This window comes from Bombyx mori, chromosome 10 (genome assembly GCF_030269925.1).
Source record: "Bombyx mori chromosome 10, ASM3026992v2".
Taxonomy (NCBI): domain Eukaryota; kingdom Metazoa; phylum Arthropoda; class Insecta; order Lepidoptera; family Bombycidae; genus Bombyx; species Bombyx mori.
In genome coordinates, this window is record NC_085116.1 from 16,253,853 (window position 1) to 16,278,394 (window position 24,542).

The 24,542-nt window shown below is 37.1% G+C and overlaps 2 protein-coding genes and 1 long non-coding RNA gene across 3 annotated transcripts; 1 reads left to right on the forward strand and 2 right to left on the reverse strand.

Moving 5' to 3' along the window:
* Positions 1-26: 26 nt before the first annotated feature.
* LOC101736427 (rab5 GDP/GTP exchange factor) lies at positions 27-15,343 on the forward strand. Its single transcript, XM_038013326.2, has 11 exons — positions 27-153; positions 730-887; positions 4,828-5,007; positions 5,662-5,885; positions 6,586-6,695; positions 8,470-8,636; positions 8,897-9,033; positions 9,607-9,717; positions 10,376-10,486; positions 11,402-11,536; positions 13,258-15,343. Exons 2-11 carry the CDS (start codon positions 743-745, stop codon positions 13,990-13,992), a joined length of 2,055 nt encoding a protein of 684 aa, XP_037869254.1. The 5' UTR covers positions 27-153; positions 730-742; the 3' UTR covers positions 13,993-15,343.
* A 3,371-nt stretch (positions 15,344-18,714) lies between these two features.
* On the reverse strand, positions 18,715-20,515 carry LOC101736301 (E3 ubiquitin-protein ligase SIAH1A). Its single transcript, XM_012697485.4, has one exon. It carries the CDS (start codon positions 20,077-20,079, stop codon positions 19,234-19,236), a length of 846 nt encoding a protein of 281 aa, XP_012552939.1. The 5' UTR covers positions 20,080-20,515; the 3' UTR covers positions 18,715-19,233.
* Positions 20,516-20,832: 317 nt separating this feature from the next.
* LOC134199568 (uncharacterized) lies at positions 20,833-24,205 on the reverse strand. The gene is made up of 3 exons (XR_009974119.1): positions 22,755-24,205; positions 22,178-22,298; positions 20,833-22,086 (listed from the first exon to the last, which is right to left on the reverse strand). It is a non-coding gene; the product is annotated as an uncharacterized LOC134199568 (long non-coding RNA).
* Positions 24,206-24,542: the final 337 nt, after the last annotated feature.

The window sequence follows — 24,542 nt, forward strand, 5'->3', positions numbered from 1 at the left end:
AAATTTCAAGACGTTACTTGTCAAATATTTTGATCTGTCAAAATTCAATGGCAGAACGTTTGTTGTCATAGTATGAGAGTAAAATTATGAAGGGTTTTCCTGTTACAATAGAAACTAATCATTTTTTGCATATAAGTTAATAGAAACTTTTAGGTGAGTTAATATAATTCATTTATATTTTGTCACAGATTCCCATATGTCTTTAAATACGATATACTGTATAGTTACGTTGATTTGGTTATCACATATTTTCAAGTACATTTTCACGATAAGCCCAGTCTATATAACGGCGTTGAGCTGTAGAAAGATCACCGTTACGGCTGATTACTGCGATGTGTTCCGTTTTCTGCGTTAACCACAGATTTTGCCGCGTTATTCGCGCAAAATATTCCAGTAAAAAACAGTGCTGGGAATGTTACGTTGTCGTGCATGTTTTGCTATAGTTAAAACAATAATAACATTATTAACTGTGTAGATAATTTTTTGTGAATTTTTTATTCCGTCTACGTTGATCTCAAAAAAAAACAAATGTAAATGATGTAGTTGTGTAACAATATTAAACATGAAAGCAGCTGTGTCAATTTTCATAAATTATATTGAATTTCTTTATAATTAATACAACCATAAGTGAAATTAAATATGTCCATTGTTCGCTACAATATGTACAATTATTAAATTGTAAATTAAGAAATAATATTTTAAAATGTGGTACGCTCCGAATCTTCAAAGGTCCTACAAATACATGATAACATCCAAGATGCCTTCACTACGGATCGACCAAAACGACTTGAAGTGCAAGAATGGATGTGATTATTTTGGCAACCCACAATGGCAGGGGTACTGCTCGAAATGTCACAGGGAACAGATGCAGAGGCAAAGAAAAGCAGGTAAGATTTACAATTAAAAACATGTAAAATAAGAGATTTTTTAATAAGTCTGTTACTTACATAGATACACACTTTATACTATATCAAGATGATATCAACTTTAAGTGGTTTCTGTCTGTTGCAATTTAATTGAAATTAATTGTATATAAGGTGCACATGTACCAAAAGTTATTGTAAGCATTTATTACTAGGATATGACATATACCTACTGTTTTTTTAAAAATTGAATGAATTTTAAATAGATTTGGTTTGGAAAAAGTAGAATGTGGCATTTGTCATGCAGGATTTGGTTCCAGAAAGACAAGGCTAAAATATTTTATTGTAGAAATAGGTGTGGTCGTATTTCCAGCATTGCCGATGTCTAAAGCCCACTACCACTCATGTTCGTTAGGAAGGTGACATAACATAATGACTTAACTGAATGAGAAAATATTGATAAAAGAATGTAATTATTTTTTTCACAAAATAAGTCAAGTAGTTTTTTTTTAATATATTTTAGGTTTTACGTCAATATACATACATTTTAGTCGTACACATATTATTATATCATATGCTTATTTATTTCTATTGTGTAGTTGCATACAATGAACTTGTAATGTTACTTATTACTTATTGACGCTTGAAAGGCAAACGTGACTAAGAGAAAATGCGTGAACTTTACAGTAAACTGAAAAATAATAATATTTTAACGAATCTAGCTGTAGTAGAATCTAGCTAGTAGCTGTAGAATTGAAATGATTTTAATAGACCTAGAAATATATTTTTTTTGCGCATCGAATATGGTTATTGCCTATCATTTATGTACAAAGCAGTTATTGTTGCTTAGTCACGTTTGTCTTTCAAGCGTAGCTATGTTTTGTTATTGTTCAAATTAGTGAGTTATGTAGGTGTAATCTGAGTAAATTTTTTTTATTGCTTAGATATTTTTTTATTACCCGTGTAATAACGCAATTGTTTTTATTGCCCTTGCTGGCAGTTGAGCATATGGCATACCTGATGGTTAGTGGTTATCGTCGCTCATGGACGTCAGCAAAGACAGGGTCAAGGCCAAGGAGCTGCTTACCGAAAAGTACTTTCAGCACATTTTACCGCAACACACTTGTTTGTACTACTATGCTTACTATTTAAAAAAAAAATTTAAAACGAAAAATAATTGAAATCTAAATAGACCAGACAGAAATGCAGAGGTAAAAAATAAATTAAATTCAAAATAAAAAGGTTTCATTAGAGCAATCTCTTTGTTTCCAATCAGTTTTAGGTTTAGTGTAAAAGCTATTTACATAGTTCACAATATACAAATATGTAAAACAGAATAATCATAACAGCTAAGTACCATATCGTCTGTAAATTGATTTTCTTTTACATCTTTTGTGTTTAGTAGCTGTTGAAAAACATCTTTGTTCTTCAAATTGTCAAAAACATAAAACAAAAATGATAAGGTAACACATGAAGTGAATGTAAATCTTGAGTTGTCAGTGATTAAGGTTGGATTTCGATAATCTGGTGAACATTAGTCATAATATATATTTCACACTCAAGCGATCCCAGATTACAATTTATTCCATACAAGACTAGAATATGTATCCAGTTTCTGTAAAAACTTAGATACCTATATAGGATTCTAATTTGGAATGGAACTTGCGTGGTCATGGCGCAATAAGTACACTAAGAATTCGACCGACAGTGGACAGTGGTATTATTCAAGTTTTATGATGCACTAATTAAAGTTTAGATTTAAAAGATAAAATACAAACGATAGTATTATGATTGTTATCAGTTTATTAGTAAAAACAAGTGTGAAGTCCAAAGTATCAGAATTAATATAGTACAAAGCCATCAGAATCTGATGTAATCGTTCACGTATTATGCAGGGAGATGACGAAACCTAAAGCCAGTGTGTTTATTTCGAGTTTTTTAACGTTCTCGATAGCGTAAAAGTTAACTCAATTTTGTATGGAGTTGGAACGTCTGCCTACGTTTGCCGCTAGGGGCGCTGTTCCGACTGCATACAAATATCAGTTAACTTTTACGCTATCGAGAACGTTAAAAACTCGCACTAAGGACACAAATTTAGGCACAATCTTTCTTTTTCATTACTGTATTCACGACTTGTATTCCATTAACCAGATCGAGGTGTTGTCGAAAATTCGATTGTATTTTACAACGGCTGCTCCACCATTCGGATAGGAATCCATTATTGCTTCTAGAAATAGGCCGTGCGTGCTTTGGATACTCCTTACCAGACATTTCGTTTTTTTTGTTGTTGGCTGTAACTCATTTGTCAACTTGCTCTCAGTACGTATTTATTTTAAGCCGTTGGTACTCTTGGAAACGTTTGTACACTCCTCCTTTGCATTGCATTTGCACCCTATAAAACTGCTTCAGGTTTTTTTTAATGAAATTTCTCGGGTCGAATTTGTTCTTTAATGTACCTACTATTCGCATGTAATTATTCGCAGCGAGTGTAGTAGTTTCTATATTATTTCCCACGGCCACATTTTGCTTGAGTGAAGACTGCGAATCAGCCAAATTATAAGGGGGATTCCCAGAATAAGTGAAGCGTTAACTTGCTAAAGTAGCCATCCAGTAGATGGAGCTCTTTAAAATCCAGCAATGGATGTATGGATGATGATAATATTGGTTAAACGATTTGATTGCCACCTATTGGACGTCGATGGTACTAAACTAGACATTTACTCTGCAATATCAATGATTACGGTCCAAATTTCAACCCTAACCGGCCCAAAATTTCTTTGAATACGAACAAACAAACTACCATAATTAAAATGAATTGATATGTTGATTAGGAGATGGAAGATATAGATAAATGTAGTTATTCTAATAGCATGATACGCGTCCAAGGCAATAAACTTGTCAGTAACAGTTCACACTCTCGACGGGTGATAGATAAGTTTTTAAACGTAATATTGTTTATCATGATAATATAAATTATTAAGACCGTGGCGATATGGAAACAATTATGTGAAAAACACGGATTTCTCTATATTGATCTCTATATCGATTTGAAGTCGTCGTGGCCTAAAGGATAAGACGTCCGGTGCATTCGTGTGTAGCGATGCACCGGTGTTCGAATCCCGCAGGTGGGTACCAATTTTTCTAATGAAATACGTACTCAACAAATGTTCACGATTGACTTCCATGTTGAAGGAATAACATCGTGTCATAAAAATCAAACCCGCAAAATTATAATTTGCGTAGTTACTGGTGGTAGGACCTCTTGTGAGCCCGCGCGGGTAGGTACCACCACCCTGCCTATTTCTGCCGTGAAGCGGTAATGCGTTTCGGTTTGAAGGGTGGGGCAGCCGTTGTACTGTAAAAACTGAGATACTAGAACTCATTTCTCAAGGTATGTGGCGGAATTTACGCTGTAGATATCTATGGGCTCCGGTAACTACTTAATGCCAGATGGGTCGTGAGCTCCGCCACCCATCTAAGCAATAAATAAGAAAATTAGTTGTTAACACCTACGGATGACGAATATTTGTATGCCAAAATGAAACATTCGTGGTTCTCTTTTAAGATTAATAGTTTTTCTTTAATTTAATCACGCTTACGGAAAGCTTCCAGAACATTATAGGCGACGCACTGTGACTTTAGCCCACTGAGTTTCTCGCCGGATCTTCTCAGTGGGTCGCGTTTCCGATCCGGTGGTAGATTCTGCGAAGCACTGCTCTTGCTAGGGTCAGTGTTAGCAACACTGCGGCTTGAGCCCCGTGAGCTCACCTGTGTAGGTGTGTAAGTGTGTACTTAGGGCGAAGCTGAAATAGCCTCTCAAGGCTATCAGCATAGGTAGGGAAAAAAAAAGGAAAAAAAGTAACTTTTACTATTTCCGTGTGACATCGAGAAATGTTTTCGTTTAATTATTCAATGTCCTTTATTTCGATTCGGTTAATTATTGAATGTCCTTTATTTCGAACAGAGAAAGCCTCATCGTTTACATCGACTCTTCCTAGATCGGACCAGAGGAAGTCCGAACGCGGCCTCAAGTTGTCCTCGCACGCGTCCTTCTCGAAGTTCGAAGAGAAGCGCCTGCGACAAAGCGAAACGCTCAAGAAGACTAATCTACTGAAGTTTAACGTGTTCAAGAAGAATATTACAGGTATACAATACAAGGTTTTTGTTCATTTTTCTGTCGTATGGCACCTTTAGAATTAAAGTGGCTTAAGATCCATAAATTCTTGTTTTTTGGTAAACACAAAAAATGTTGTTTTAGTTTTTCGATTTTAATACTTTAGGGTATGCCCTTGATTATAAAGAGACAGGAAGAGTAGGTTTTCCTTTTTTTAGACTAAAAAAGACTGTAATTTTATAAACTAATAGAATATATGTTTATATACTTGTTCAAATTTATTTACTGGTGATAGGACCTCTTTTGAGTCCGCACGGGTAGGTAACAACACCCTTCCTATTTCTACCGTGAAGCGGTGATGCTTTTCGGTTTGGGGGGTGGGGTAGCCGTTGTAACTTACTTGAGTCCTTAGAACTGATATCTCAAGGTGGGTGGCGCATTTACGTTTTAGATGTCTATGGGCTCCAGTAACCATTTAAAACCAGGTGGATTGTGAGCTCATCCACCCATCTAAGCAATAAAAAATAATAATTAATTATTATTATAACAGAAGATGATGTTTTATTTTATTCGCTGCGATCTCTACATTTATTACAATACAATTATAATCAATACAAGAACAGATCTATCGGACAAAATCAAAGTGAGATTGTGCTAAGATTTATAGCTATTTATTCATTTCAGATGACCATGAAATCTCAACGGAAAGACGTCAGCCAGAGTTTAAGATTCCGACCGCAGTGTTCGAAGGTATGAAGGCAGACTTCCGGGTCCGCTTTCCCTCGTTTCCCCCCCAGATAGACCGGGACGCTAGGGGCTTCGTTCACACCTTCATCCTGGATGTCATAAAATGGGCTGCTATAATGAATGTGGACGAGCTCTCGGAGAGGGTGCAGAAGCAGTACCAGGTGGGTGGTGAAACTGAATTTTTCTCTGTTGTGTTGTCTGGTGTACCAATGGTGTGATTCTGTTTTGTAAGTCGTCGTGGCCTAAACGATAAGACGTCCGGTGCATTCGTGTCGAGCGATGCAACAGTGTTCGAATGCCGCAGGCGGATATCAATTTTTCTAATGAAATGCGTACTTAAAAAATGTTCACGATTGGCTTCCTCGGTGAAGGAATAACATCGTTTAAAAAAAAACCCGCAAAATTTATAATTTGTGTAATTATTGGCGGTAGGATGTCTTGTGAGTCCGCACGGGTAGGTACCACCACCCTACCTATTTCTGCTGACTGAAGTTTTTAAATACTTTCTACATGGGGAATTTTGTGATATTTCATTTTACCTGGCTATATAGAGACTTAGATATTACCTCTGTATCTTGTACGCAATATCTTAATCTATTTGAAGGGTAGACGTTCTACCTATTATTAAGTGGCTCCCGGGGTTATTAGACATTTTAACGTCAACATTTTTAATAGTATCGAACTCAAAAACACCGTTCATGGGAAGGATGGTGATGCTCTTACAGGTCACATGGTTTCCCTTTAATGTGAGGCGGTTTTTGACGCACAGTTATTTGGACCACTCTGACCCTGGGCTCGTGTAACAGTCCATTTGAGCTAATGCTAAAAAAAAGTACCTCATTATTTTCCTTCACGCCCCAGCGCTTCATGAAGCACATGGAAACGTCGCAGCACTACGCATCTGTAGACTCGGACGCCAGAGAGCTGCTCATAGATTTCGTCGAGAAACACGCCATGACCTACTTACATGAGTAAGTAATGGAGTTTATGTTATGCAGACTATTTAGATTATTTATTTATTATAATTATTTTATGGGCGACGGTAACCACTCACCATCAGGTGGGCCGTATGCTCGTCTGCCTACAGAGGCAATAAAAAAAAATTAAGAAAAAAATATTAGGAAGATTTTTTTTAATGGGATTTTATGATCTGGTAACTAAGACCTTTAAGTCATATCTTATTATAATTTATATTCATATTTTTATGAAAAATGATATAGAGTGAAATGAAATGAAATGAAGATGATTAATTTGAGACCAACTGGGATGAAATGAAATGAGATGAGATGGGATGAAATATAATCACACAACTTCACTCCTCGCGTTCTCGCCAAAAAGTAGAAAGATTTTCAAACATTAATTTGTACAGATCATCCTAAGGATATAGATTATAAAATTTAGCTTGTTAAAAATTACCTAGGCTTCTCTATTTCTCTATTAGGCTTCTCTATTAGGCTTCTCTATTATCTAGGCCAACCTTAGGCTTCTTGAGATATCGTGATTCTTAGAACTTTAAATACGTTATTAATAAAAAATTACGTACATTCTAATCTATACATATAAATAAAATTGGAGTGTGTGTTTGTAATATTGAAGTAACCGTTTTTTACTACATGCATATGAATATATATATATATACGGTAAATAAACCAAAATAAAAATTTTTACAAAAAAAAATCTGTCTGTCTGTTTGTTTCGGCTAATTTCTGGAACAGCTGGACCGATTTTGACGAGACTTTCACTGCTAGGTAGCTGGTGATATAAGGAGTAACTTAGGCTTCTTTTTTTAGACTACCTTCGCCCCGAGGCGTCACCCGCGGTACGACAATCACCGCGGGTAACATCGCGGGATTCCGCTCTCAATAATAAAATTTAATGTTTCCGAAGCGAAGCGAGAGCGGATCGCTAGTCTATCTATATAATATGTACTAGCGGCCCGCTCCGGCTCCGCTCGGGTCTTTAACAAAAATCTCAACGATATTTAACGTTGTTTTATTATTTTAAATAAAAGAACACTTATTGCGGCACAACTACAAAAGTTAGACATATGCTGTTGCGACACTTTTTGTAATTAATAATGTGTGCTACAAAGTCGTAGTACATTATTTTATTCTATCATCAATAGTTTTCGCAGGGTGCGCGATGTAAAGAATATTTTTTTACACCTTGGGTTACACTATTGGAGTTTTAGTAAAGCTCCCAAATTTTTTTTCAAAAAAGATTATAGCCTATATCACTCGCGAATAGTGTAGCTTCCAACCAGTGAAATAATTTTTCAAATCGGTCCAGTAGTTTCGGAGCCTATTCAATACAAACAAATCTTTCCTCTATAATATTGTTAATTAATTAATTAATATGTATAAAAATGAATTGCTGTTCGTTAGTCTCGCTAAAACTCGAGAACGGCTGGACCGATTTGGATAATTTTGGTCTTGAATTATAATATTTGTCGAAGTCCAGAGAAGGTTTAAAAGGTAGATAAATATGAAAATGCTCAGAATTAAATAAAAAATAACAAATTTTGTTTTCCTTTTGATGTCTCCCCCCCGTCGGACGGATTCCTTTTGTTTGTTTTAAGTTTATTTTATACAAAAGCTTAGGTCTTTTATTTTTTGATTGAGGCACTACGAAGTCTGCCGGGTCAACTCAAGTAGTCGTTAATAAAATGAATATATATAAAAATGGGCGTTTGTGAAATGAACTCTGTTGTAATTTGATGATATTGGACCGTTCCCTCGCGCTCAGGTTGCCGTCTATAGTGTTTTCGCCGAGTGGAACCGATGACGAACGCCAGGACCGCGCCATGTCGGAGCGGATACAGCAACTGAGCTGGGTGGGGGAAAAGCACCTCGAATGTAAACTGGACAGGAACAATGCTGAATGCCGACGGTTGCTCTACAAGGCTATAAGCGGTATGTATACGTTATCTGTAGTTGTGACTAGAACCTAATATTACATTGAGCACAGTTTTTTTCATTTAAAGACATGAAATGTCCTCTACGGTTTTACGTTGTGGATGTCTATGGGCTCAAGTAACCACTTAACCAGGTGGGCTGTGAACTCGTTCACACATCTTAGAATAATAATAATAATTTGATACCAATTTAAATGATTTCATCATTAGGTTTTTAAAGATTTGTTTTCAGAAAGTTTTGGTTTTTATATTATCCAGAGCTGCTGGGTATGGACGCGGCGCGCTGGTCGGGCGCCAAGCTGGCCCGCGTGCGGCGCTGCGCCCGCCACGTGCTGCGGCTGGCCGCGCCCGCGCCCGCCTCCGCCGACGACCTGCTGCCCGCGCTCATACTCGCCGTCAGTACCGCTCCGAGACCTCTTCACCATTAATTGACCACTCACTCACCATTAATCTTCTCCACCATTAAAATAGAACATGACATACAGTAGATTGGGGGGAATCGGATTTCGGGTCACTGTCCTCGCCGAACCCCTCGTTTGCGACAAGTAAATTAACCCATAGACACAGCCCACTGAGTTTCTCGCCGGATCTTCGCAGTGGGTCGCGTTTCCGATCCGGTGGTAGATTCTGCGAAGCACCGCTCTTGCTAGGGCCAGTGTTAGCAACACTCCGGTTGGAGCCCCGAGAGCTCACCTAACCGCCAAGGCGAATCGGAATTAGCCTCTCAAGGCTATCAGTATAGGTAGGTGGGGAAAAAAGAAAAGGGCAATCGGGACGGTTTCCAATTCCAACACAAAATTTCAATGGTTTTTTTAGGGTAATACCAATCAAATTCAGGTGGGCCGTATGCTCGTCTGCCTACAAGGGCAATAAAAAAAAGCCTATGTGGGGGGTTTGTACCTCAACGCTCCCCTCCACCCTCGATGGGAGATACAGAAGCCGCTACATCTGCTGTTTTTGCTCCCCAGGTCCTGAAAGCCAACCCGCCACGTTTGATAAGCAACATTAATTACGTGACCCGCTTCTGCAACGCCCAGAGGCTGATGACCGGCGAGGGTGGCTACTACTTTACTAACTTGGTTCGTACAATTAAATGTTTTGTAAAACGCATCGAGTGTGTGTGTGTGTGTGTGTGTGTGTGTGTGTCGATGAGTGCCCAATGGAAATGAGGATCACAAATGTAATTGTAATTGCTATGTGTATGTGCATTACTATAATTCTCATGTTGTATTTGTTATTTTCATACTCATCACTTTTAATTATTATTCTCATAATCCTCTCGCAGGTCTGCTGGAAGAGATTTCTTAAAGAAATAAGCAGTGCCTTTGTACATAATTTTCTTATTACTCTGTACTGTGTCTTCTTTTTTGTGTGTACATAAATAAATAAATAATGTAATGAAGATTGCGTAATTATTGGTGATAGTTGAAGGCTTACTAGGGAAGGGGCCATCCTTTTAACTTCTGCAACGAAACAATTCTATACCCTAATTAGTCGATGTATAGGTCGAAAAAAAGAGACAATGCCTTGCAACCATAATTAAGCTGTATGCTATAGACAAATTGGTATTCGCCTGTGCAATTTAATCTTAAATTCAGTCATTCTGCAACATATAAATTAATTTGTCTTTTTCTTTTGCACGCCTACGCCTATCTCTCTCTTTTCCTCTCCCCCCTCCCCTCTCTATATATATATATATATATATTATTATATATGTGTGTGTTGTTTGTACTGCAGTGCTGTGCGGTGTCGTTCATCCAGAATATGACGGCGGAGTCTCTGAGCATGGACAAGAAGGAGTTCGACTGCTACATGGCGATGCCGGCCTCCATAGGCGGGAGTGCCTGGGTGAGGATCCATTTTTGATTAAATTAGTCACTCGTTATGTCCCGGCCCTTTCTGGTGTTATCTGGCGGCAGGAGTCCGTGCGACAAGTATGCTTTAGTCGACGAGGTTCTTTAGGCGATGCATCCTTTACGAATTCTACCTGCGAATAAAAGCAGGCCGCGACTTTAAAAAAAAATTTTTTTAAGTATATTCTTAAGTATAGTTACACCAAGGGTACAAGACCGCGTACAAGATCACCGTTACTATAGACCGACCAAATAATGGCAGCTCTAAACGGTCCCATTAACGAGTGCACAAGAAGGGCCGCGGTACACGCGGAATGGAGACTTCTGGTGAAAATCACCACCACTCGAAGTGATGACCACGACCAGACTGCCAAAAGTGCGTACGACTGAGAAGAAGAATAGTTACAGCGGCTGCCCCGCCCTTCAAACCGAAACGCATTACTCCTTCATGGAAATTGGCAGGGTGGTGGTACCTACCCGTGCGGACTCACAAGAGGTCCTACCACCTATTATTACTACCTTATCTTTTTTTTTATTGCCCTTGTAGGCAGACGAGCATACGGCCCACCTGACAGTGAGTGCTTACCGTCGCCCATGGACTTCAGCAATGCCAGGGGCAGAGCCAAACCGCTGCCTACCGCTTAATACTCTCCACAAGCCTCTTTTGAAGAAGGACATGTCATAGCGCTCGGGAAACATCGTGGAGGGAAGCTCATTCCATAACCGGATGGTACGAGGCAGAAAATACCTCTGGAAACGCACTGTCGATGAACGCAGCGGTTCCGGATAATATGGATGAACTCTGCTCCGATGGCGGGAGGTGCGATGATAAAAAGGAGATTAGGGGATCATCTCAAACAATTCCTCAGAGCACTTACCTGTCGTAATTAATTAATGTGTTCCACACCAGGCGGCCGCGCTGTCGCTGTGCGGCGCCACACGCGAGGCCGAGGAACAGAGCGCTCTAGCAGCGAAACTTCTAGAACAGACCAAAGAGATACAGAGGGAGGCCGAGAACATGGCGAACAACGCGGCTACATTTGAGGTTTGTCGCGACTTTATATAGCTAGGGGGTAAAGGGGGGACACGCAGGCGTCTATATCTGCCTCAAAGCACCGTGCGTTCCGGTTTGAGATGAAGTAAGAAGTACTATTTGAAATAAAGGAAATACAATTTATACAAGACTCAAAACGTGTTGCTTTAATTTAGAAAAGAAGTAACTTAAATGATCTATTGCATTATTGATCGTTGTTGGATGCTTGGGTTTCTTGAATAAAACTTCCAAATCGATCTTGAGCTTGTATTTTCTTTATACTAGGAGTGGGTAATATTGGTTTTGCCGCGTATCGAATCGTATCTATATATCCAGGATCAATATCGGATATTGAATCTATATATTTTCTGAATCTATATATTGATGGATGCTAGTAGATTTTCTCGATTCATGATATTTGAGATTTGAAACGATACGCTGATATAATATCGTAGTAGATATAGATTTAAGTCAACGTTATACGGTTGGTTTTCTGATATCAATATATAATATGATCTTAAAGTAATAAAAAGAACATGAAAATAAAAATATCAAAAAAAGTTTCCTTCATGCTTTTACCAGGCTTAGGACTGGCTACATTATTTTCAGTTTTTAGTATTTTGTGTCTTAATTTAAAATTACAAAATATATCAAAAGAGTGTAGATTTCAAAAGTTTAATACAAACACAAGAAATAAACTCAATTATTTGGATTCAACTAAAAATAGAAAAATGTGTACTTTAAAAATCAAACACAAAAAACTTTTAAGTATTTATAAACACTTGTCCAAAAATTCTAGTTCAAGGTCAAAGCGCGTGAAATTAAATTCAACGATGCAAATAGGCTATACTGCATTCAAGTTAGGGTCGAAAATTGAAACTTCTTTCCTTAATTGTATCCTGCTGATACGCTAAGAATAATCTACAGACATATGGACTTAAATATAAGGTTTACAATTGTATGGATAATGCCTGTTTCTGTTTCATTCATCACATGATATCCCTATCGTGCGCTCACTCACTCTGGCCGATTCGATACGAACCAAACGAATATTGCTGATATTAACGAATCGGTACGATATGCCGATGCGCATCACATCGAGCAATATCGTGTATCGGCTGATATCGAAATATAGATTTCGTGCGGGGCGATATCGGATTCAACGATATTGCTGCGATATATAGATATTGAATCTATATACGATTTATATCACCCACTCCTACTTTATACAGGTTTTTTTTTATGTTGCGAACAAGTTAGCTTCTTGACACGGCGATTAATTAAAGTGTAAATGGTGTAGGTAAACATAAATAACAATTTCAACATTGCTCCTTCAGATTTCGTAGACTTTTTTTATTGCTTAGATGGATGGACCATCTCACAGCCCACCTGGTGTGAAGTGGTTACTGGAGCCCATAGACATCTACGACGTAAATGCGCCACTCATCTTGAGATATAAGTTCTCAAATATAGTTACAACGGCTACCCTACCCTTCAAACCGAAACGCATTACTGCTTCACGGCAGAAATAGGCAGGGTGGTGGTACCTACCCGCGCGGACTCACAAGAGGTCCTACCACCAGTAAAATCCAGCGTTAACAATCGTCTTTTATTTATTGCACGTCCCCAGTCTCCTGTACATTCTACCTCCTGTATTGTGTATTCTCCTGTACAGTCTCTACTTTGATGGGTGAACGAATTCTCAGTGTCCTAAACAACACGATACTTTACAGGAACAAATCGCGAAGAAAGTTCAAGACGTTTTAGCAAAGACCCCACTGGAGATCAAACCACGGCGAGAACTGCCGCGTCTCAGACGCGAGGGCGTCGGGTCCGCGCCGCCGCCCACCACCGAGCCCGGCCCGGCGCGGACCTCAGAACCGCCAGCGCTGCTCAACGAGCCGAGCGTAGTCATCGACGAAACCGAAAAACTAAACATCTTAGGCTTCGAAGTGGTCGAGGAGCGGTCGCCGTCCAAGTCGCCGCAGCTGGACCGCCTCTCCGACCTCAAACAGAGCAGTTCAACGGAACTACTGACCCCATCCCCGATGGTCCTCACTCCGTTCGACTGCAGGTCCCTAGACGAGGTGCTGACCCCGGACGAGTTCCCGGACAACATCCCCGGACTGAGCGACGTCAATTATGACATAGACCTGTCAGATTTCAGCGCGGATACCAGTCTGGCGGAGGACCCCCCCGCCCCCGACCGCCGAAGGACCTTCGATCCATTCGCGCCTCAGACCTCAAAAGACTCGTACAAGTTGCTGGAGTCCTTTGATGAATTTAGCATCGTGGATAACGCGCGCGAGTCGGACCCCTACGAGGTCGTGCACAGGCCGGACCCGTTTGGTTCTGTTTTGGACAACGATGAGGGTAGAGCGTCCATTCTGGACGACAGCGGTTCCCCCACGGCCGCCTGCCTGCTGCCCTCACCGATACAGCCTCAAAACAGCGCGAAGCCAACTTAGTTAATTAAACAATCATTTTTATTTAAAAATATTTAAAATCCCTCAGCTTAGAATGGTTTAGTTGAGTTTCTCCTCCAAATGTAAATTTACTGGTGGTAGCACCTCTTGTGAGTCCGCGCGGGTAGATACCACTGCTTATTTCTGCCGTGAAGCAGTAATGCGTTTCGGTTTAAAGGGTGGGGCAGCCGTTGTAACTATACTTGAGACCTTAGAACTCATATCTCAAGGTGGGTGGCGCATTTACGTTGCAGATGTCTATGGGCTTCAGTAACCACTTAACAAAAGGTTGTGTAGCGAAGGGGGCCCGCATTCTGGTTCGAAGATTTGGACACAGTTGCACAACAAACCCCCATATCAGTTCAGCAATGATCATGCATTATTTTTTGAGCTTCGACAACAACTTAATAATATTAGGTATGCTGTGAGCTCATATTCTTTTGTAGACCAAAAAAATATGCTACCATTATTTCACGTTGCCTACTTGCATCAGAGCGCAATGTACCATCGCTTTATTTCTATGGACAAACAGACATACCTCCAAAACATTAAATATTCAGTGAAGTACTTTTATAAGTCTCACAAATCCAATTGTGATTGTTAATTAAAGATTAATTATTAAAGATGAGATCCTTGATAAGTTCAAAGCCAAAGTCGATAAAGTCTTAAATGAATATTTACTATTTGAATTAATCGCCTTTCGTTCAGCGGATCCTAGATACTGTTACATCTAAATAATAAAATATGAACCCACATTTTCAACATATTTCTATTGTTTTTTTTTTTTGGGAATTCAAAATGTTGCCTTAAATAGAGACCGCAATCTTGTGCGTGTTAAGTAGTGCCGAAGAAATTACGCGTTTGAAAAGTTATGACAATTGTTGTACAATACAGTTGAGATTTGAATCTGCGTCCTTAGAGTGAGTTTTTTAACGTTCTCGATAGCGTAAACGTTAACTCAAATTTGTAGAGTTGGAAGGTTTGCCGCTAGGGGCGCTGTTCCAACTGCATACTAATTTGAGTTAACTTTTACGTTATCGAGAGCGTTATAAAACTCACTCTTAAGTACATTGGTATCTTATAGGCGACGGCGGCCATATTGCTGTCTCTGATGGCTGGTTGTAACCGATCAACAAAGAGTCCGTGGGATAAAACAGAAAAAACAATGGTCCCTTATATAGGTGATATTTGTTTGAATCCTATTGTTATTTATTGCAATTATATATTATTTTTTTTAGTTTTAAGGTTGTATATGTAATTTGAAAATGAATTTAACGTTGTTCTGTCAATTTACCTTTTGTAATGTCGTTCATACGTAAAGAGCATGTTGGATGAATAAATTGGTTTTTGAAAATCATAATTTTTTATTCAGTATTGTGTAGTTTTTTTTTTAATTTATATTTTTATTGCCTTTGTAGGCAGACGAGCACACAGCCCACCCTGATGGTTGATGGTGAGTGGTTACCGTCGCCCATGGACTTCAGCAATGCCAGGGGCAGAGCCAAGCCGCTGCCTAGCGCTTTTTTATTTATTGCTTAGATGTGTGGACGAGCTCACAGCCCACCTGGTGTTCAGTGGTTACTGGAGCCCATAGACATCTACAACGCAAATGCGCCACACACCTTGAGATATAGTTCTAAGGTCTCAGTATAGTCACAACGGCTGCCCCACCCTTCAAACCGAAACGCATTACTGCTTCACGGCAGAAATAAGCGGGGCGGTGGTACCTACCCGTACGGACTCACAAGAGGTCCTACTACCAGTAATTACGCAAATTATAATTTTGCGGGTTTGATTTTTACTGCACGATGTTATTCCTTCACCGTGGAAGTCAATCGTGAACATTCGTTGAGTACGTATTTCATTAGAAAAATTGGTACCCGCCTGCGGGATTCGAACACCAGTGCATCGCTCGATACGAATGCACGGGACGTCTTATCCTTTAGGCCACGACGACTTCGGATAGTTTAACTTAGCCATCAAAGTTTTGCAACTCATTAAAGATATTAAAAAGTTAATAACCTAAAGTTAGGTACCTACTTAACAACTAAATAGTGCTAGCCCTATCAAAAACTCTATTGACACCACACGTAACCTGATTCACCTTATAGCCAAGGTGAATCAGGTCAATATAGTTCTTTTTAGTTTTTGTGTACATTTTGTAATGAACTATGTATAATAACGCATCGTATATAAAAATTTAAATATTTTAATCTCAATTTTATTGGTATTATGAAAAACCATTGAAAATTTGTGTTGGATTTGGAAAGGGTCTCGATTTTCCCCAATCTACGGTACATAGTCTGAGTTATGGGAAATGACGGGATTATCATTTACTGATGGTAGGACGTTTTGTGAGTCCATACTGGTAGGGACCACCACCCTGCCTATTTCTGCCGTGAAGTAGTAATGCGTTTCGGTTTGAAGTGGGGTGGGGCAGTCGTAGTGTAAAAACTTGGAACTGATGTCTCAAAGTGGGCGACGGCATTTACGTTGCTGATGTCTATGGACATCGGTTACTATTTAATATTAGGTGGGTTGTGAGTCAGTTCATCCATCTTAGTAATGATATATATCAATGTTTTCAACACCGTTCCCCGTGTCATGTGATATAGAAACAAGGGAGAAACGAAGTTCCACTATAGACCCGGAGCTTAGTCGATCGATAGGTCGACATTTGTCTTTAGATCGTTGTTTTATTAAAATTTATTTTAGGTTAACGATACTGTATAAAGACTGGATTATGGAAAATGATCCAGAATAGCAATTTTATAATAATCTGTTTCCAAATACTATTTGACACATAGTTGAAACAAGTATAGTTCTGAAGATGAGCACCGTGAAACTCGGTATAATGTATTTGTTTGCAATTGGATATATTTAGAAATATTCAATTTATCTGGATTCTTTTGAACTTTTTTATTATTATTTAATGCAATTAAAAGGACAGAATTAAGAAAAAAATAAATTCCAAAAATTTAAGCCACATACAATTTCACTTATAACGCCACATCTGCATATATATTTTAAAATATATTTGAAAAACAGTAAAACCACAAATAATTTGATTACATTACAAAAATTTATTTCAATTATAATTTTTATTTTACTTGACGAGATTTATCTTATGAGATACAAGATAACAGTCATTTTTCACCATTGCGCGCGTGTTGTGGAAAAATAAAACAACCTTTTTAGTTTTCCAAAATGGCGACAATTCAAACTTTAAATTAGAAGTAACGTGACCGGTGACATTTCTGCATGATTAAAAAAGTAAGTTATTACAGAAATGAGCAACAATTTGTAGGCAATGCATTTACAATATTGTACTTAACGCCCACGTTTTAAAAAATCAATCTTAAAAAATTTGAGCATGTATTTCGCTGAACCTTTTGTGTAAAATATTTGACTAAAGCGAAATTTATTGTTTTGTCGCTAGATAGATTTAATATATTAAGGTTAAATGTAATAGTGAGTGATTATTGAGACGACGAGATCCAGGTTAGAATCCCGGTCTGGGCAATGATTTCAATAATATGAAAATTTGGGGTCTGAATTTGGGGTTTTGTCGGTGGGCAATTTGATTACCCGCCGAGTGACCACCAGAGAACTATTATTGCTCGAAGCAAAGTAAAACCTGTTTTAAATTAATTTTTTAATTATTAAACATATATTCCGAATCTAGTTGAAAGTGACTTATTAAAACTCTTTATTATATGCTATTTGTATTTATGTTATGGACAATGAAAACAAAACACGGCTTACCGCAGTCGAGCGTGTAATGTTGTTATTGTCGCGGATGAGGAAAGAAGCTCGCGGGCAGTCTGACGTTAAGTGGTAATCAAAGCCATTAAACATAACAAAGTACATGCTGCCAACTCAAAAAACAATACGTTGATTTGGTGACCGTTCGTTACATAATTATTGCTATTGAATGTCAGAGTATATTTCTCCAATTAATTGTTTAAAATTAACATGGTCTTCTTTTAACTAATGAAATTTATGTTTATCATTATGAATCTAATAATGAATAATGAGTGTTATGAAAAAATAACTTTTTCGGATTCATATTTACATATCCAAAGGTTTTGTTATACGCGCCAGCATACACTCAGGCTAAACTAAGCCGTATCTTCGAAAAGTTATGATCTACTTTCAACCTACGTCTTTAATCTTTTCTATCTAAGAATATTATTGTAATCATAAGTACCGTGGGCAAGATCCAGTTCAAACTATAACCAGTCCTAAGGCATTCAATTTTGTTCAACGTATTTTTTATTTGTTTAAATAATAGGTACGTTTGTTTCGGTCACGCGTTGACCGTGATAGTTGGTTCGAGCACTGTTTACCATTCGACCCTGTTATGCAGAAAAGATCCGACCAGCATCCAGCTAAAATGAAAATGAATCAGAGGTCAAATCGTATTTTTGATATAATCTACATAAAATACAAATTAATATCAGACTACACAGCATTTATTTAGAAAAAAGTATTGAGTATGTACATTTTTTTAATTGAAAAAAAAAAAACGATTTTTTGTCATAACTTATCTGCGCGATTCGTACCTTTTTCGTAATCATTTATAATTGAAAGGTAACACTGAATTACTTTTAAATGTCAAACCAGTGTCTAAAATTCTTCGCTTAAGAACTTTTTTGTTGGTTTTGTAAATTCTTGTTAATCGAGTTTCTGCATAATTGGGTAGACTTGTAAAGCAACATCACATTTCTATTATAAATTTTATTCACTAAAAATTTTTTCATGCATTTAAAATACAAATTTGTTCATTTTACAGAATTTAAGTAATCCCTTCTTGCGATCATCATTCGTCATAATTTGTTATAAACTATGTTCACAAGGCAATTATTGAATTAGCAAGAAATAATCACTTCTGCTACTTACAACTATATTGAACACACATTTACAAAAGTTGAAAAGAAAAAAAAAACATTTTTTTGGCTTACTTTCATTTGAACAATTATATTTAAATTATAGTACAAGTCATATATACGTGAGATGGTAAGTAAATCATAAAATAATATGATTTAGAAAATTAACGATTACATTTATCTATGGACAAAGATTATTTACATTTAGAAAAAAAAAAAGAAAACTAAATAAAATTACATTTTAAAATTTGCAAATTTGTTCCAACTTTTATGTCATGTTTCGTGTAACACACTGCGTAATTATGAGTCTAATACAAGAGTTTTAGCTCACATAAATTGTAAAAAGAAACATTGGTTAGGCAATAGATATTGTGACATTTATACCAAGGTTGCCATTATCTGCAAATAATTGTGCAAGTGATGTATCAAACACCAGGCAGTCTGAGTTCATGATGGCCGATGACACTCCTTCGTGAATGGATCTAGGCATTGCCTCCCACGTTAGCCGACGCCTGTGACCGTTCAACTCCAATCGGTATGCAAAGTTTTCAGCTTCTTTACGAGATCCTATAAGTTGCACAATTGCAAAGAACTGCTGGTGACCATCAAATTTTTCTTGTTTTTCTAAAACTAACATAAAATGATGATTGAAGCATGACTGCATCATCACCCAGTCCACCGCACCGGGCAGATTGATGTCCGTAGCTAAGAACACTATATCTTCTCCTTGGAGTGTTGTGATACTTTTGTGAGACATCATTAGATGCGGCATTACTTGATCAAGACCACCTTGCCACTTGCAGGATGCCCCGGGACAAGGACAAGAGTACGGCCTGAATTCACAAGCTTCTTCATGTTCAGCTTTCTCCGTGTGCACAAGAGTCACAGTACAGCCCGTGTTAGAATGTTTACAGGGGAACATAACATTACTGGCAACCTTTTCCATTGCAAGGTTGCGAATATTTCCGAGGGGCCCGCGACACGTCGGGCAGCAGGACAGCTTGGGACGGCAGCTAGAGCACACCAGGTGCCCACTCTGACACTGTAGGATGGGGGGCAGCACATAGTCGAAGCAAACGGGACACTCAAACAGCGAGGCGAGGTCGGCAGACATGGCGGTGGGCGCGTTCACGAGGGCCGGCACTCCGGGCACTGAACAACTGGACCCACTAGCTCCACGCCGCTTGATGTTCGTGCTCATGTCACCGTTACGCGCACATAGATCACGTCCGTCGACGATCTCCCAGTCCTCCACGATTACTTCCTAAACACGCACCGCTCACTTCACTTATAGCCTTCCACGGTGGATTTCTTCCGTCTGCTGGTCGAGTTGAAGTAGATTTCCATTACAGTTACCGAGGCGGATGGCTCTTACTGTTATGTACGTCGTGATATATGTGGGCTAATCTCCATGAGAATCTAGGCGAATGATAACAACTTGTGTTTGCGAAGAGTTCGGCAATTTTTATTTTACTGCATAATTACGTGTACTGTATAGAAAGACTAAATAAAAAAGGTAAAAGTTAATAGCTATGCGAACGTTCTAGCTCATTACAAAAGGACGATAATCGTCGTAAAACTCAATGACGACCAATCGAACAAAACTCGCATGAATGTCAAGATAGCAGGATTAGCAGGTGACCATAGATTATACACTTAATATATACGAGATAGATGCGCAACTCTCATTTTTATTTTTGCTTTAGTTAAAGCCCGGTCCAGCAGGCGTCGCTACGGTCGATTATTAGTCTCCCTACCCCCCACCAGGTGGCTTTTTTAGTAATTTTAATATTTTTAATAACTCTCTTTATGAAAAAATCTTATCGTTTAGAATCGCTGAAATTCCCGGTAGTACTTATGAGATATTAAGGAATGTTTGATTGTGTTCAGCATTCTAATCGATAAGATCTTTTCATACAGAGAGAAAACAGTTTTTTAAAATAAAAAGCTGTAATTCTCTGTAAGCTATTTAATTTCCCTATATTACAAACAATTTTCTGTTAAAAGATTGTATGAACGTACAATTGTATAAAATTTCGAATAACAATAATTCCTCTAGATTAATCCTACTAGCGTACTTATTAACATTAAATCGAAAGTTATCTAAAAGTTAATTAAGTCTAGATAATCAAATCATTCTATGTCAATAAGTCATTTGTGCGAAATATAAACATGTCAGCTTTCCATTACAAACATAGTAGACAATTTGAATTAAATTAAATAAATTTGTTTCTTAACGATAGCAGTTCTTGCTTAAAGTTGATCGTGACAGATCATGATCATGATCATCTTGTATGAAAATATTACATGTATAAACACTACCTATGCTTCGTCATACAATAATTGTCATTTAAACTAGCATTGTAGAGATAATACACACACTAAAGTGAATACTAAATTATTCTTAGCATTCTTATATTTGGTAATACTAGATGAAACAAACAGCAGATTGAAAGAAAATCATCTTAAAGTTAATTACATTCATTACAAACCATTAGTTTGCATTTTGTTACAAAAGAAACTGATGTTCGTTACATGCAAATGAATTATAAACATACACATGCAAACATAAAATGTAAATTTATCTTTTAATCCAAATTAAATGTACATTAATATTACATCTAAATAATAGAAAGGGTTTCGAAAATTTTTACTGGACTCAACAGCAGACGAGCACGCAACCCGGCTCATGATAAGTGGTCACCAGTGCTTATAAACTTCAGCAGTGCCATAGGGGTTGCTGTCTATCACTTAAGTTTTAATAAATTATTAATATACTCAGTCACAAGCATATTGATTTCACATAATGAAAATGTAAGAAACATAATCATGTTTGGGCATTTTCATTTATATCTGCTCATACAGAAAACACAACTTAGTAAAAATATATTCCACAGTTAATCTAAATAATTGCAAATAATGCTTTTGAAGACCGTTGACTTTTGATCATTAATTAAAATCATCTTCTCGTAGAATTTACAAAAGGTTATTTACAAAATTTATATCAGTATTTTCATATATTACTAACTTACTAATTATAACTATTCAAACGTAATACTATAAGAACTAAACAACCTATTTTAAAACAAAATTGGCATCAATTTAGTTCTTATGAACTATTTCAATTATTAATTTATAAATTATAAACATAATTAAAAAAAATTAAGATCCTTGAGAGTTCACGTTCCTTGCTGAATCAGTTTCTCTTCTGAAACGGAGAAACAAAGTATCATAAGTATGTAACAAATATTGAAAAAATACAACCATGAAAAATTTAGTGATAATGTAATCATACTTACAAATTAATATATTACATAACACATTCTGGTTCAAATATAGTGCATCAATCTTTTCATGTTTCAGACATTTTAGTGCTCCTTATAATTTTTCCATAAAATTTTGTCATTATCAAACCTTTGTCTACAAAAATAAAAACATTATTTTATATTGGGTAGAAGGATGAACGTGGTCACAGACCACTTGGTGTAACTTAGTTATCAAACACCAGGAAACAAAACGTGAATGCCATCATCTAACTTTGGATGTGAGATCAATTGTGCTGTATTTTATTTAAACAGGAAAGCATGACTGATTGATCATTCCAAAAAACTAGTTCGGGCCCACTTGACAATAAGCATATAATACGCTGAGTTGCAAAACATAAATACTTCCACCCACTCGAGACAATTTTATTATCTGAGGTGTGTGTGTGATAGTACGAGACTTAATACCGACTGTTTTGATCAAAATTTAACATATATGATAGCTAGGCAGCAGAAATAGGAAGGACCATTAGTTGGTGCTAATTCATTTAATTATATTATGAATAATAATTCTGTTAGCAAATAATATACCGGGAAAATAGTGTAAACTCACCGTTATCAAGGCATCCGAAATAGCATTTCATTTTCGATCTTCGAGGCATGCTGATTTTTAATAATAAACTTTCTGTAAGAAATGAAAATAGTTACACAGGCTTACGAAACGCTAACGAAGAAAAAAGTATTGGAGCCAAGTTATGTCTAAAGAGAATTCAAAACAGAGTTTCTCAATGTCTAATCGTCTAATATTCTCATAAAGCTAAAAGTTGCTCTAAATTAATACTACAACGTAAAATAACTCACACCAAGACCAAAAAAAAAAACGATTTAAAAAATTAAAGCGTTACGACATTTTGAAAACTCTTTTTTTTTTTTTTGAGGTTGTTTTACGGCCCTGGAATTTTGAAAACTTCAAAGCAGTGTTTCCAGTTACGTTTTTTTTACCACATTTTACCCTAGTTTCTTTTGAATTTATCCCTAAAATTTCCTAAACAACTTTCATAAATCCTTTATATAGAAAGCATAAATAAAATACAGAAAATAAACCACAGCATATTATTTAATGTAGGTATATATAATATAAACGCCCCCAGAAGATCATAGATGTATAGGATTAGAATTTTCAAGGAAGTCGACGCATTGCTTTTATATTCTTTTGCTGCACGCAACCTAACACTGTTCGGTTCTAAAATTGAGCAATTGTTTGCTGGCAAAGTTGGGAACTTTCTATGAAGCAAGCCGTTCAGGGTTTCATTAGAAAGCCTGTTTCTTTTGTCAGTTTTTACATTTGAGAACACTGAATAATCTTTCCACCTCAGTCTTTGAAGAAGGAACTGCTAGCAAAAGTGAAATGACAATTACAAGGTTTTCGTAAATGAAATTACCATGATAATCTTTCATGGTACATGAAGTACCTGTATATTACAATACGAGTAAGTTCTGGTGACATCAACGAAAACAGGTAAATAAAAATTTGGCGGATTATACTTATTGGGATTCTGGGGAATCCCTAAGAAAAAAGCAGTGGCTTAATCTATGATTTACTTTACTAGAGGGTTACTGTTGAATCAAACCTTCTTTATAGTTTTTATACACAACTCTGTTTTATTCTTTTACTTGTCAACTCGACTTAATGTCATTCTCTCCATAAAATAAAATGTTCATTGTTTTACTTTAATTATCGTTTATTTTAAAATTCACAACAGTTACTAGTATAGGCTTTGCTTTTTACCCAGAAATATCCTAAATCCTGGAATTTTTTAAATTGTCTTTATCATCCAAAATATCAGCTATTTTTCCCTAAAAAAGAGAGAATTCCCTAAAAGTGGAAACACTGCTTCAAAGTACGCTAACCTTTTTTATTGAGTCAGAACTCGTATCTGCCATCTAGTGAGTTTATTAGTTCATTAAGGCCAAAACGTTTCAAAAATGACCTCGCCGGTTCCTAAAGATGACGCTAGTTGAATGTTCTTTTCCTTTGTATGGGAGTTGCACCCCCCTGCAGGTGACGGTGAATGAGAGTGTTGCCATTATTTTTAGTTTGGATGTCAGTCTTTTTAGCCAAAGAAGTGTAAAGTGAACGAAAAGAACAGTAAAGCATAATTTATTACGATGTTGATCAATTTTAATGATTATTGTCATCAAAATTTTTAAAATCATGATTGGCTCGATTATACCTACAGCTAGTAACCTTAAGGGGTTGGTTAGACTTGTATCACCGTACGTGATTTTATTAACTACTCTTTCCTATTCCTTCAGATTAGTATTAACTCAGTAGTACTGCAGTGGATGTAATTTATCATTGCATGTTAGGTATAGGTAATTAATCACGAAACCACCAATC